The sequence below is a fragment of the Callospermophilus lateralis genome, chromosome 2 (assembly GCF_048772815.1).
Source record: "Callospermophilus lateralis isolate mCalLat2 chromosome 2, mCalLat2.hap1, whole genome shotgun sequence".
Classification (NCBI taxonomy): domain Eukaryota; kingdom Metazoa; phylum Chordata; class Mammalia; order Rodentia; family Sciuridae; genus Callospermophilus; species Callospermophilus lateralis.
In genome coordinates this window covers 103736271-103749155 of record NC_135306.1, presented here as the reverse complement: position 1 = coordinate 103749155, position 12885 = coordinate 103736271, and the positions used below count along the sequence as shown (strand labels likewise).

At 38.1% G+C, this 12885-nt stretch overlaps 1 protein-coding gene across 1 annotated transcript in view; it reads left to right on the top strand.

Moving 5' to 3' along the window:
- Positions 1–12885, top strand: part of LOC143391081 (von Willebrand factor A domain-containing protein 5A) — a 35039-nt gene that overhangs the window by 3429 nt on the left and 18725 nt on the right. Inside the window, exons 6-9 of the mRNA XM_076843645.2 lie at positions 8148–8317; positions 8560–8648; positions 9511–9655; positions 10070–10149. Coding sequence (XP_076699760.2) covers positions 8148–8317; positions 8560–8648; positions 9511–9655; positions 10070–10149 — 484 coding nt within the window. The remainder of the gene's footprint in view (positions 1–8147; positions 8318–8559; positions 8649–9510; positions 9656–10069; positions 10150–12885) is intronic.

Genomic DNA, 12885 nt, shown 5'->3' with positions numbered 1-12885 from the left:
GTGGGACCTCACTTGTCCAACTCTTCTTCCAGCTTTTCATGCTGAAGTCACTCAGGGCCTGCTAACCTCAAAAATATTTGCTATAACTAGTTCCCTCCCACGAAGCTGCACACTCTATCAGTTAGTTACCTGGTATTTCTTTTCCTATTGGTGAGCTCCTTCTTGAAATATCCTAACCTGGCCTTCACTGAGTATTATTTAAACCTTATCTTAAAGATAAGGATTGAGATTTCTGTCTCTTTCCCCCCAAGGTATTCCCTTGTTCCCATGCAGATTTTCTCAACTGCTCCTCATGACTAACTCTGCAGATCATAGAATAATATGAGGAGCAGTTTTTATCAGTCTTATGAATTCCTTGCAGCAGGTGCTACTTCTTGATCATATATTTGGTTTAGTTGATTGGATGTTATATATACACAATGATGAAAAGGAAAACCTTGAATGGCAGCCTGGCTCAGTAAAACCTTTTAGAACTTGTGCCACATGAAGCATATCAGTATGAGAGGAAAACACACTATATTATTATTATTTTTTTAAATTTAGAATGGGTTTGTTAACTATATTAAGAATGCAATTTTAAAATTAAAATTTATATTTAACAAAATGACTGTAATATTTAAAACTAATTTATGTAAATATTACTAAGAGGTTAATGTGGCCATCAAGAAAGTTCCTTAAAAGTATTGTATCGCTTAACCAATAAAACGATCACAAAATAGGTCTTATTACCATGATTTTCAGATGAGGAAATTGGAGATAACAAGTGGTAGAACTAAAGTTTGAAATACCTTGTTTGAAATCAAGGAAGCAGCATTGGTGAAGCTAAAGATAATTTGTAGGAGGCTGAAAGAATTATAGTAGACAGTATACACGCAGTGCTCACCATGTATCTGGTGGTGTTCTGAACAGTTCATATGTACTAACTCCCATCATTCTCATTCAACCTTTCTGACTTCTCAGGGCAGTGCCAACCCCATAATACTCAGGTGTCTCTCATTTCAGAAAGGAATCTACCTTCACCTATCAAAACAGTGCTGCATTATATATCCAGATGTCCAGGTTATGTAAACATCATTTTTTCAACTCCTATCAAAAGTTTTTTGGGTGACATCTACTATATTAAGTAGCCTGTTTGATTAGTAGAGTATCCCATGGATAAAAGATTAAACTGAAATAGGTCTCATGGTCATACTGAATCTCAGTGCTGCTAAGATTTTAATTCTACCATTCTGGAATAAGTTTACAAAAATAGGATAATGGTATATAATTCCATATCCTCTTACACTCTCTGAACTTTAAAAATGGAGTCAATATAACCCATCCATTCTCATTTCATTTCCATCTCAGTAACTGATGTTTCAACTCCAGTATCAATTTTCATTCACATCTCAAAATGAAATCTCAGCAATGGCTTTGACATTTTATCCATAAAGGGTGGTCTCCCCTTGTCTCCTCACACCATTATTTGTATGAAGCTATTTTAGTTTACCAGAGATTTTTCTAATCCCACAGCTTCCTTTTCTTGTGGGGAGCATGAATGAGTACTTCACACTAATGCACTATTATAATTATTGTTTATGCCTACTAACCTCTACCCTCTCTCTTCTCTTTGATATGTGATCTATTTCTATATCTTTTATATGTTTATAACTCACCTCCAGCCCTTTGTAAGAAGATTTTGAATAAGGATCAAGCACAGTGTTGTTTATATTTCAGTTTTTCCTGTCCCCTATCCCCTACTGTGTATACTATAATTGCTTCCTGGGAATTTTAAGATTCTTTTTTTTTTTTTTTCAAAAGAAACAAACTTTATTTTTAGAACACACACACCACACCACACAGCTCTTCAGGAAAAACCCTCAGAGCCCAACTGCCACCACCGGCTTCCCACAAGCCTCTCAACCTCTCCCACTCCTCCTGCCCTTGAGGCCGATTGGCTGGGTTGCGTGGGCTGAGCCAAAAAAAATTCCCCCAATGAGCATCTCTGTGGTCTGAAAGGGTGGGGAAACAGCCCAATGAGCATCACAGCAGAGGAGCCAATCAGTTGGCAGCTAGAAGTCTGCTGGGGCAGCTATGAGCCAATCATCAGCTGGCAGCTGGAAGTTTGCTGGCAGCTGGAAGTTTGCTGGGGCCCCCTCGGCTGTGGCTCTCAACACTGATTCCTACCTCACACTAATAAAGATAACTTCTAGATGGATCAAACAACTAAATGTAAAACAGCAAGCTGTAAGAGAATTAGCAAAGCAGAATTATTTTGATGCTCTTTGTTGCTAAAAGCAAAAAAAAAGAAATCTTTCAGATAGATAAATCTGACTTTTCCAAATATTGTGTACTAAAATAGGGCATTAAATAATTGAGAAACAGGGAGAAAATATGCATGAATATTAACAAAGAACTAGTATCCATAATATACAAAAAACTCCTAGAAATCTGTAAGGACAGACAACCTAACAGAAAAAGTCTAGCAATATGAGCAAGCAGTTCATAGAATACTTACAAATAAGGAATAAACAGAAAATGCTCAATCTCCCTGATAACCAGGAAAACATAAATTTAAACAGTTCTATCTTCACTCATCAGATGCTCCAAATGTTAAACATTACAGTAGCAGGTAGGGGAGAAATAAGTACTTGCTTGCACTGCGGGTGGGAGTAAAAATCAATATAAGCACCGTGGAGGTCAATTGACCACATCCATTAAAACTAAAAGCTTGTTCATCTGTTAACCCTCTTATTCCCCACACATTACTTGTAAGATTTGTGTTTTTAAGAAACACAAAATACTTACCAAGCCAGGAGTGAGTATATAATTGTCCATCACAGAATTGTTGGGCAAGCAAAAACCTGGAAACTAACCTAACAAACGTTGCACAGGGAGACTGAGCAGCAGTTAAAAGGAGAGATCTAGTCTGTAAATGTCAAAAAGGATAGAATCTAAGAGATGCTGTTAAGTCTTTAAAAAGAAACAAATTACAGAATAATACAAATTATGTACCATTTGTATTAAAAACACATAAAATGTGCCCAAGGGAAGTGTTTGCAGAGAATATAAACCAAACATAAAAATAGTGGTTACTTCCAGGGATCAAGTTAGAGGATTAAAATTTGGGGTGGTTTTGGGAAGCCCTTGGATGCTATTTTTAGTATCCTTATTTTGCAAAACGTAAAAGCATATTACTGTGCTATTTGCATCATTCTGTGCTAATTCTTCCTTGTGGGTCTGTCCTGGGTTGCTCTGACCTTATCACTCCACACTCTCCCTCCAGATACGTCGTCTATTCTTACAGAAGTATGGGATACCCTTATGCTAATGATTCCAAATTCTGTATTTTCAGCTCAACTGGTGTTTGAGCAATTCACAGCTATCAGGGTCGAGGCCTCTGAAATTCCCTTGGCTTTTTCCTCATGGTTACGACAGAGTTGCCCGAGTTCAACAATCCTCATTCCAAGAAGCAGGAAGGGGGAGTCCAAAGGAAGTGGTGGTGTCTAGAATATGAAAGCTAAGCTTTTCCTGGGCTCCCAGGCAGTCTTAAACCAGCCTCTCATTGGCCAGAAGAATGAGCCTCCCTTAGCTGCAAAGGATGCTGGACAGCTTCAGCTGGCCCATTGCTGTTGTTAGGAGAAAGTCAGTGTTCTCAACTCCAAATGGCTAAACCGTACTCCTCAGCTGCCTCCCTAGAGATGCTCGTCTCCTGTGCTCTCCATCAACACACCCACTTGGTTCCCGGGTTGGCCTCATCATTGACTCCTCCTTAACTCTCACGTAGGAGGTTGTCAAGGGTTTCCAAACACGACCCACACTCATCCACTTTCCGTCCTGGATCCCTGCCTGCCTTCTCTGGGGTCTTCTTGCCCCTCTGACCCAGTCTTTGCCGTCAGCCAAGATGATCTTTCTAAAAGGCAAAAACAAATCATGAGAGGGCCTCAGCTGTAATGTTCTCACTGTGGCTCATGAGGCCCTTCAAGATCTGGCCCTTAACTACCTCTCCAGCTGCACTTCTCGCCATTTTGCCCTTCACATTCTTCCTCCATTCTAAAACTCGTTTTCCATCTTCCTAATGAGCAACACTTTTTCCTGAGCCTGTGAGTTTTTGCAAGTCAGCTTTGCTGCCACAGTACACAGTCACCGAATCTCAATGGCTTGCAACACCAGCACCTAACTTTTCTTCGTACTACTTGTCAGCAGCCACAGATCAGCTCTGCTTCCTATGTCTCTGGGAGCAGCCCCAGTTTGTGACATGTGACATCTCTTGGTGGAAACATAGTGTGCCTCTTAGAACTTCTACTCAGATCGGCACAGATCACCTCCTCCCACATTCTATTGTCCATTGCATGGCATGTGGCCAAGACTGTCATCTTTAGACAGAGGACATCTACCCCTCCAGCAGGGAGACAGAGTCAACATGGCAATCAGAGAGGAAGGGAGAAGAAAATAATGAGGCTGATTACAGCACCTACTACAATGATAATGATTACAGGGATAACACTTGTCATTTATTGAGTGTTCACTCTGTATCAGGCTTCTTGTCAAATGCATTAAATTGTTTTTCATTGTATCCCCATAACAACAGTAGGTACTACCATTGTTCCCATTGTATTTCTGAATTGTCTGTTGTGATGTTGCCTTTTTCATCCCATAAGCTAGTAATTTGGGTTCTCTCTCTTCTTCTCCTTGTTAGTGTGGCTAGTGGTCTATCAAACTTATTTATTTTTTCAAAGAACCAACTTTTAGTTTTGTCAATTTTTTCGATTGTTTCTTTTGTTTCGATTTCATTGATTTCTGCTCTAATTTTAATTATTTCTTGCCTTCTACTGTATTTGCTGCTGATTTGTTCTTCTTTTTCTAAGGCTTTGAGGTGTAGTATGAGGTCATTTATTTGTTGGCTTTTCCTTCTTTTAAGGAATGAACTCCATGAAATGAATTTTCCTCTTAGTACTGCTTTCTTAGTGTCCCAAAGATTTTGATATGTTGTTTCTGAGTTTTCGTTTACCTCTAAGAATTTTTTAATTTCCTCTTTGATGTCTTCTGTAACCCTTTGTTCATTCAGTAGCATATTGTTTAATCTCCATGTGATGTAGGGTTTTTCCTTTCTCATTTTATTATTGATTTCCAATTTCATTCCATTATGATCAGATAAAATGCATGGTAGTATCTCAACTCCTTTGTAATTGCTAAGCTTTGCCCTGTGACATAATATATGGTCTATTTTTGAGAAGGATCCATGTGCTGCTGAGAAGAAAGTGTATCCGCTTGATGTTGGGTGGTATATTCTGTATATATCAATTAAGTCTAAGTTATTTATTGTATTATTGAGCTCTATGGTTTCTTTATTCAAGTTTTGTTTGGAAGATCTGTCCATTGGTGAGAGAGGTGTATTAAAATCTCCCATGATTATTGTGTTGTGGTCTATTAGACTCTTGAACTTGAGAAGAGTTTGTTTGATGAACGTAGCTGCACCATTGTTTGGGGCATATATATTAATGATCGTCAAGTCTTGTTGGTGTATGGTTCCCTTGAGCAGTATGTATTGTCCTTGTTTATCCCTTTTGATTAACTTTGGCTTGAAGTCTATTTTATTTGATACAAGTATGGACACCCCTGCTTGCTTCCGGGGTCCGTATGAGTGATATGATTTTTCCCAACCTTTCACCTTCAGTCTGTGTATGTCTTTTCCTATCAGATGAGTCTCCTGTAGGCAGCATATTGTTGGATCTTTTTTTTTAATCCATTCTACTAGCCTATGTCTTTTGATTGGTGCATTTAAGCCATTAACATTTAGGGTTACTATTGAGATATGGTTTGTATTTCCAGCCATATTTGGTTATGTATGATACTTAACATGATTAGTTTTTCCTCTATGCTTAGTTTTTCCTTTATTGTACTACCTCCCGTTGTTGGTTTTCATTGTTATTTTTCATTTCCTCTTCCTGTAATGTTTTGCCAAGGATGTTTTGAAGAGCTGGTTTTTTAGCTGCAAATTCTTTTAACTTTTGCTTATCGTGGAAGATTTTTATTTCATCTTCAATCCTGAAGCTTAATTTCGCTGGATACATGATTCTTGGTTGGAACCCTTTTTCTTTCAGCATTTGAAATATGTTGTTCCAGGATCTTCTAGCTTTCAGAGTCTGTGTTGAAAGATCAGCAGTTATCCTGATTGGTTTACCCTTAAATGTAATCTGCTTCCTCTCTCTTGTGGCTTTTAAGATTCTCTCCTTATTCTGTATGTTGGGCATCTTCATTATTATATGTCTTGGTGTGGATCTCTTATGATTTTATATATTCGGTGTCCTGTAGGCTTCTAGTATTTGGATTTCTTTTTCATTCTTTAAGTCTGGGAAGTTTTCTAGTATTATTTCATTGAATAGATTACTCATTCCCTTGGTTTGGACCTCTGTACCCTCTTGTATCCCAATAACTCTTAGGTTTGGTTTCTTGATGTTATCCCATAATTCTTGGATGTTCTGCTCATGATTTCTTAACATTCTCGCTGAGCTGTCTATGTTCTTTTCAAGTTGAAAAACTTTGTCTTCGTTGTCTGAAGTTCTATCTTCCAAGTGTTCTACTCTGCTGGTAATACTCTCATTTGAGTTTTTAATTTGGTTTATTGTTTCCTGCATTTCCAGGATTTCTGTTTGTTTGTTTTTTATGTCCTCTATCTCCCTATAGAGTTGATCTTTTGCTTCTTGGATTTGTTTATGTAATTCATTGTCAAAGTGATTTTTCATTGTCTGAATTTGATGAATAATGTCTTCCTTGAGACTCCAGATCATCTGAAGCATGTATATCCTGAACTCTTTGTCTGACATTCCATCAGCTGCAGATATTACCTCATCTACTGTTGAATTGACCTGTATTGTTTGTGGTCCTTTCTTTCCTTGTCTTTTCATACTGCTCATGATTCTTTCTAGCTTTGTGAAACTGTTGAGCTAATGTTTTTCCCCTTATATATTTGTATTGTTCTGGAATAGCTCCAATATCCCTCTTTTTCGGAGAAAGACAATGTTAACAGATCCCAATATCAACAGTACATTATCTAAGGACAAGTTTTCATTATTAATACATTTATAGTTAGATTCTAAGACTATAGATATTGGATTTAATTATTACTTAAGAATATATTCCTTAGTTTCATAAAAGGCGTACCATATCTGGTGGCATATAGAAAACTTAATTTCAGACGAAGGATGTTATACTTAAAGAGAAAGGAGTGAGGGAATGAGGTTAAACTAACTTAGCACCTTTGGAGAACTCTAACCACTCGACTGGTAATTTATGGAAGAACGTATAGACTCAACCTCCTATTTAGATAGTTACCCTATGTATAGATAGCAAAAGTTAGGAGATTGAAAGTGGTATAGAGAGAATATGAATTAAAAAAAAAGAAAAGAAAAGAAATAACAAGGAAGAAAAGAGAAATAAGAGAAGGGAAAGGGAAGTAAGATAGAAATACAGAAAAAAAAATAGGGGGGAGGTGGGGTATATGCAATTCCTCTGTATTATATTACTTTGGTAATTCAGTTGTTCATGCTCAGTTCTTGGTTTCACATATGCTGAAGTTGTGGAAGAGAGAGAAGAAAAGAGAAAGAGAAAAAAAAAATAAAGTCTCTCAGAACACTGTTTTCCTTGCTTCCAGTAGGTGGCGTTGTCTATTCCTAGTTTGAGCCTCTGTATTCAGGGTGGTGGGTATAGCCAGTGTGAAGGGAAATGAGCTTCCACCTGTATCTTCCCTACTCTAGTCTCTGAGGTAGAAACCAGGTGCCTCTACAGTTGTTGTTTTGTGTTGATAGCTACAATCCCCAAAAGCTTGTGGGAAATATTTTGAGTTATCGCAGCTAAGGGTGGGGGAGTTGGAAACCGGGTACCTGGATCAGCCGCAACTGTGCTGGTAGCCACACCCACTTTGATGGGTTTTAAGGGTTGATGGGCTTCCTGGAGACTAGCGCTCGGGGCGGGACCGGACTTCCTCCTCCGGTCTGGCTGGCGGCTGGCGCCTTCCTGCTCTGGTCTGGCTGGGCGGCTGTCGCGGCTTCCTGCTCCGGTCTGGCTGGGCGGCTGTCGCGGCTTCCTGCTCCGGTCTCAATTTTAAGATTCTTGAGCTCTTGTTTCCCCCACCCCTCAGGATCTTTATCTATTTTTTTTTTTCATAGATAGTTTAATGGGAGATCCTTCTGTCATGGTGAGTTTCTTTCCAGACATTCCTGAAGATGAGGCATCTGTGACCTGTGGAGAATTTGTCTTCCTTATGGACTGCTCAGGAAGTATGCGGTGCCCCATGAATAACCAGGATGGGTCTCAGTCACGCATAGAGGCAGCCCAGGTAAATCCAGTTTCTTCTTCTGAGTCAGATAGACAAGTGAGGATGAAGCTGAGGGGTTAAAGTGGGGTGCATTTGGAGGTGTAGGTCTGTTCTCCACCTGAGCAGCAGCTGGTATGACCACTCTGAGGCCTTGGAAGGTAAAGTGGCATGGAACCAAGGTGACAGGTTACAGCCCCAAGAGTTGGCTCCACAGGGTCTAGAGAAGATCCTCTCACTCTCTCCTCATCCTCTCTCCCCTTCAGGAAACGCTGATTCTGCTGCTGAAGAGTTTGCCTATAGGCTGTTATTTCAACATTTATCAATTTGGATCTTCCTATAAGGAATTTTTTCCGTAAGTCTCTGAAAAGGCCAGAAAATAAATACTTTAAAGGGAGGCACTCTATTGTAAAGGGATTACTGTTACCAAAAGCTCATTTCTTGTGTCTGATGCCAATTTGATAATGAGGACATTGTTTTGAGAAAAGGAAAAAGTTTATTCCTTTTCTGGCAAAGGGGAAGCTAAGGGACTCCAGTTCCACAAGGTGTGATTCTGCCCCTCAGGGAGAACTGAAGGTTTTATAAGAACAGTTCTAGGTGTTTTATAAGAACAGTTTTGGTGTTGCCTGTGGGAGGTTGTGATTCACTTGTTAATTTGGGAGATAGCCATTTCTTAGATCTCTGGAGCCCCTCCTGAAGTCTTGAGTTACTTGGTTCCTAAAGCAGGTGTGATAACTATCAGCCTAAGACTGGAAAAACATAGCCCATCCCCCACCCCTAGGTTAGGGAATGGGAGAGGGAGGAAAGGAAAAGAAAACATGTCCATTCTAAAATAAGCTTCAGTGGCAGAGCAGCAAAGGCTATATTCAAAGCATGAGGTGTACCACTGTAGGATTACTGAAGGGTCGACCTGAGTTTGGGTGATCTGGGGTGGGATTGCTCTTTTTTTTTTTTTGGTAGTGGGATTACCAGGGATTGAACTCAGCAGGGGCACTAGCCCACTGAGCCACATCCCCAGCCCTATTTTTTGTATTTTATTTAGAGATGGGATCTCACTGAGTTGTTTAGTGCCTCATTTTTTGCTGAGGCTGGCTTTGAACTCACAATCCTGTCTCAGCCTCCTGAGAGGCTGGGAAGGATTGCTGTTTGATGGGGTTTCTCAGCAGCAGGCAATATGAAGCTACCACCATGCAACTGGATGCTTTTGTTTCTCTCAGGGAGAGTGTGAAGTACACTCAGCAAACAATGGAAGAGGCAGTGAACAGAGTTAAGCTCATGAGAGCAGATCTAGGGGGCACTGAAATCTTGGCACCACTTCAGAACATTTACAGGAAGCCCTCCATCCCTGGTCACCCCCTACAGGTAGGAATTGGAACCAACTTAACAGAAGGACGCAGAGAAAATGAAAGAATTAATGTCCTTGAACTTTACTGCAGGAATTTTAAAATATGGTGTGTATTTTGAAGACTCTATTTTATCATAAAAAGAAGTGGTATTTTTCTTATCCCTTCACTCAATTGGATGGACAGTGGAACTGCCTCTGTGGAATGCCTCAAAGCCTCTGACCAAGTCAGTGTGTGGAGGAGCCCCAAATCCCCAGTGTTTCCAGCAATCCTGAGAGGACAGGGTCCCAGTGACAGTGGAACATGGAAGAGTGCACGCCTGTTTGAAGAGCTCTTGGAGTCTCTGGAATGAAACAATTGGGGTTTTCAAGGGCAAATCCTGATACCTTGCAATGAGATCCAGGATTGATGTGTATTTTCTTTCTTTGTACAGCTTTTTGTCTTCACAGATGGAGAAGTTACTGACACATTTAGTGTAATTAAAGAAGTTCAGTCTAACAGCAATAAACACAGGTACGAACTGAAAGTGATTTTTGCTGGGGTGACCATACTCCAGTAGTGCCACATGAAGCCTACAGCCTCATGATACCACTGTTGACAATGCTTGCAGAAGAATGACCCATTCTAAAATTTTATTCTTACCAGTTGAAAGTGTATTTTTCTTTACAGAAACAAATGGTAGTTTTCCAAATAACACCAACAACACAGAAAACTCTTTGTCCTTTATTTTTCTAACCCACAATAGAAGAAAGGTTTGATTAGTGTGTTTTTCGTTATTACAAATGTCTTTGACAAAGTTAAACAGGAATTACTGTGATTTACCTTGATGAACGATCACAATGAGCACAGAGTGACCCCACACAGGTCTAGAGCTAGAATGTTATCAAACTTCTTCCTCTTTCCCCTTCACTCATGTCCTGTTCTCACTCCCAATCCACTTGTTCTTCTGACTTACAACTCAATGGGTTGTCTGTCCTTGTTTTCAGTTTAAAATAAGTGAGCTATATAGTAGGTTTTTCTGTCTGTATATATTGTTTTTCTTCTTGTTTTCTACAGTGTGTTGAGATGCAAACATATGTTGCATGTAGCCATGGTAAATTTTGATTAGTGAATATTATTCCATGGAATAACCATAATGTAGTTTCTCTTGATTCAAATGCTGATGGACTTTGGCTTTGTTGTTAAAAATAATGCTGCTATGAACATTCTTTCATCCTTGTATTTACCTTTTGTTCACCCACATCTTTATAGTTAACCCTCCACAGCTACAAGTTCCATATCTGTGGATTCAAATTTTTATGTAATATTTATATTGTATTATGTATTATAAGTAATCTAAAGATGATTTAAATTATACAGGAAGATGAAAATACTATACCACTTTACACAAGGGACTTGAGTATCAGATCTGGAGGTTGATTCCACATGGGATTTTGGAACCAATCCCCCATGGATGTGGAGGGAGGAGTGGGTATTGACATTTATATACATATATATTTCTTTCAGTAGACAGAGTTGCAGAATTTGAGGGAAATGCCAGACAGTTTTTCAAGTGGCTGTAGTCATTTAATTCACAATGTCTTTACAGAAGGTTTTTAGTTGCTTCATTTTCTATCCAAAATTTATTGTGTATCTAAAGTGATATCTCATTATAGTTTTAACTTATAGTTTCTCAGTGGCTCAACATCATACGTAATTTCATCTGTATTGGCCATTCAGTTGTCTCCTTTTGTGACAGAGATTCAATTTGCTTTCCTATTTTTTAAAAATTTTATATTATATGATTTATCTATAGTTCACTTTATAATCTAAATGCAAGCATATTGCTGGCTATATGTTCCAAAAATATGTTTTCTCACTATATAGCTTGCCTTTTTACCCTCAAAATTTTATCTTTTGAGTAATGGTTATTCTTATTATAATTCAATTTTTGTTCTTTTTCTTTATGATTTGTGTTTTTTAGATGTATTTGTGTGTGTGTGTGTGTCTGTGTATGTTTTATTTGAAGTACTTTTCTATCCAACATAATGAAGGTATTTTCTTTTGCTGTTTTTATATTTTGTCATTTTGTCTTTTTTATTTAGATATAGAACACATTTGTAAATTATGTTTGTGCAACATGTGTAGTAGCGGATCATGTTTTATTTTATCATGTAAACATCAATTTTTTCTCATTTATTGAAAATTTTGCATTTCCCTCACTGATGGGCATGCCCTGTTTTCACAAGTATGTGCCTGTACCTGTATGGCTTGAATCTAGATTTCCTGCACCCCTCGATTGGTCTGTTTATTTCACTTAGTTATATTTAGGACCCTGTATTTATATTGTAATTGTAGTATTACCTTGTCAGTTTTTAACCAAAAAATGTCTAGTAGGATATTAATTAGAATTATACTGACTTTTTAATATTTATTTTTTTTTTAGTTTTTGGCCGTCACAACATCTTTGTTTGTGGTGCTGAGAATCGAACCTTATACTGACTTTTTAAAATCAATTTTTTAATTAATTAGTTTATTTTAATTAGGCACATATGACATCATAATGCATTTTGATCCATTGTACGTAATTGCAGCACAACTTTACATTTTTCTGGTTATACACGATTCAACATCACACAATATGTGCACTCATACCTAGGGTAATCATGTCCATCTCATTTCACCTCTTGCCTGCCCCCTAAAATCAATTTTTGGAGGATTTAGTATTTACTATGCTGAGTTTTCCATGTATTTACAAGGTACATTTGTCCCTCAGTCTCTGTGCAGCATTGGTTCCATAACAACCCTAAACTACCAAAATCAGAAGATGTTCACCTCTGACATACTTGGCATAGTAGTTGTATATAACATACTTACAGTCTCCCATATACTTTTAACCATCTCTAGATTACTCATAATACCTACTACAATGCAAATGCTAGGTAAATTGTTGCTATACTTTATTATTTAGGAAATAACAGAAAAAGTGGTCTATATCTGTTCAGTATAGACAAAATTAAAATTTATTTTTAATCTTCTGTTGATTGAATCTGTACACAGAAAATCTATAGACACAGGAGGATAACTGTATGTTTATGCACTCATCTTCCCCCCAAAAAAGGACATTCTGCTAAATGGTCACTATAGAACTATTTAATTTAGAACATGTAGTATTGAGATAATATCATATTCCATATAGGCCATATTTTTCAGTTTTCTAATAATTTGATTTTTAGTTTTGTTCCTGTTGTAGAAACAAATCCCAAAAGA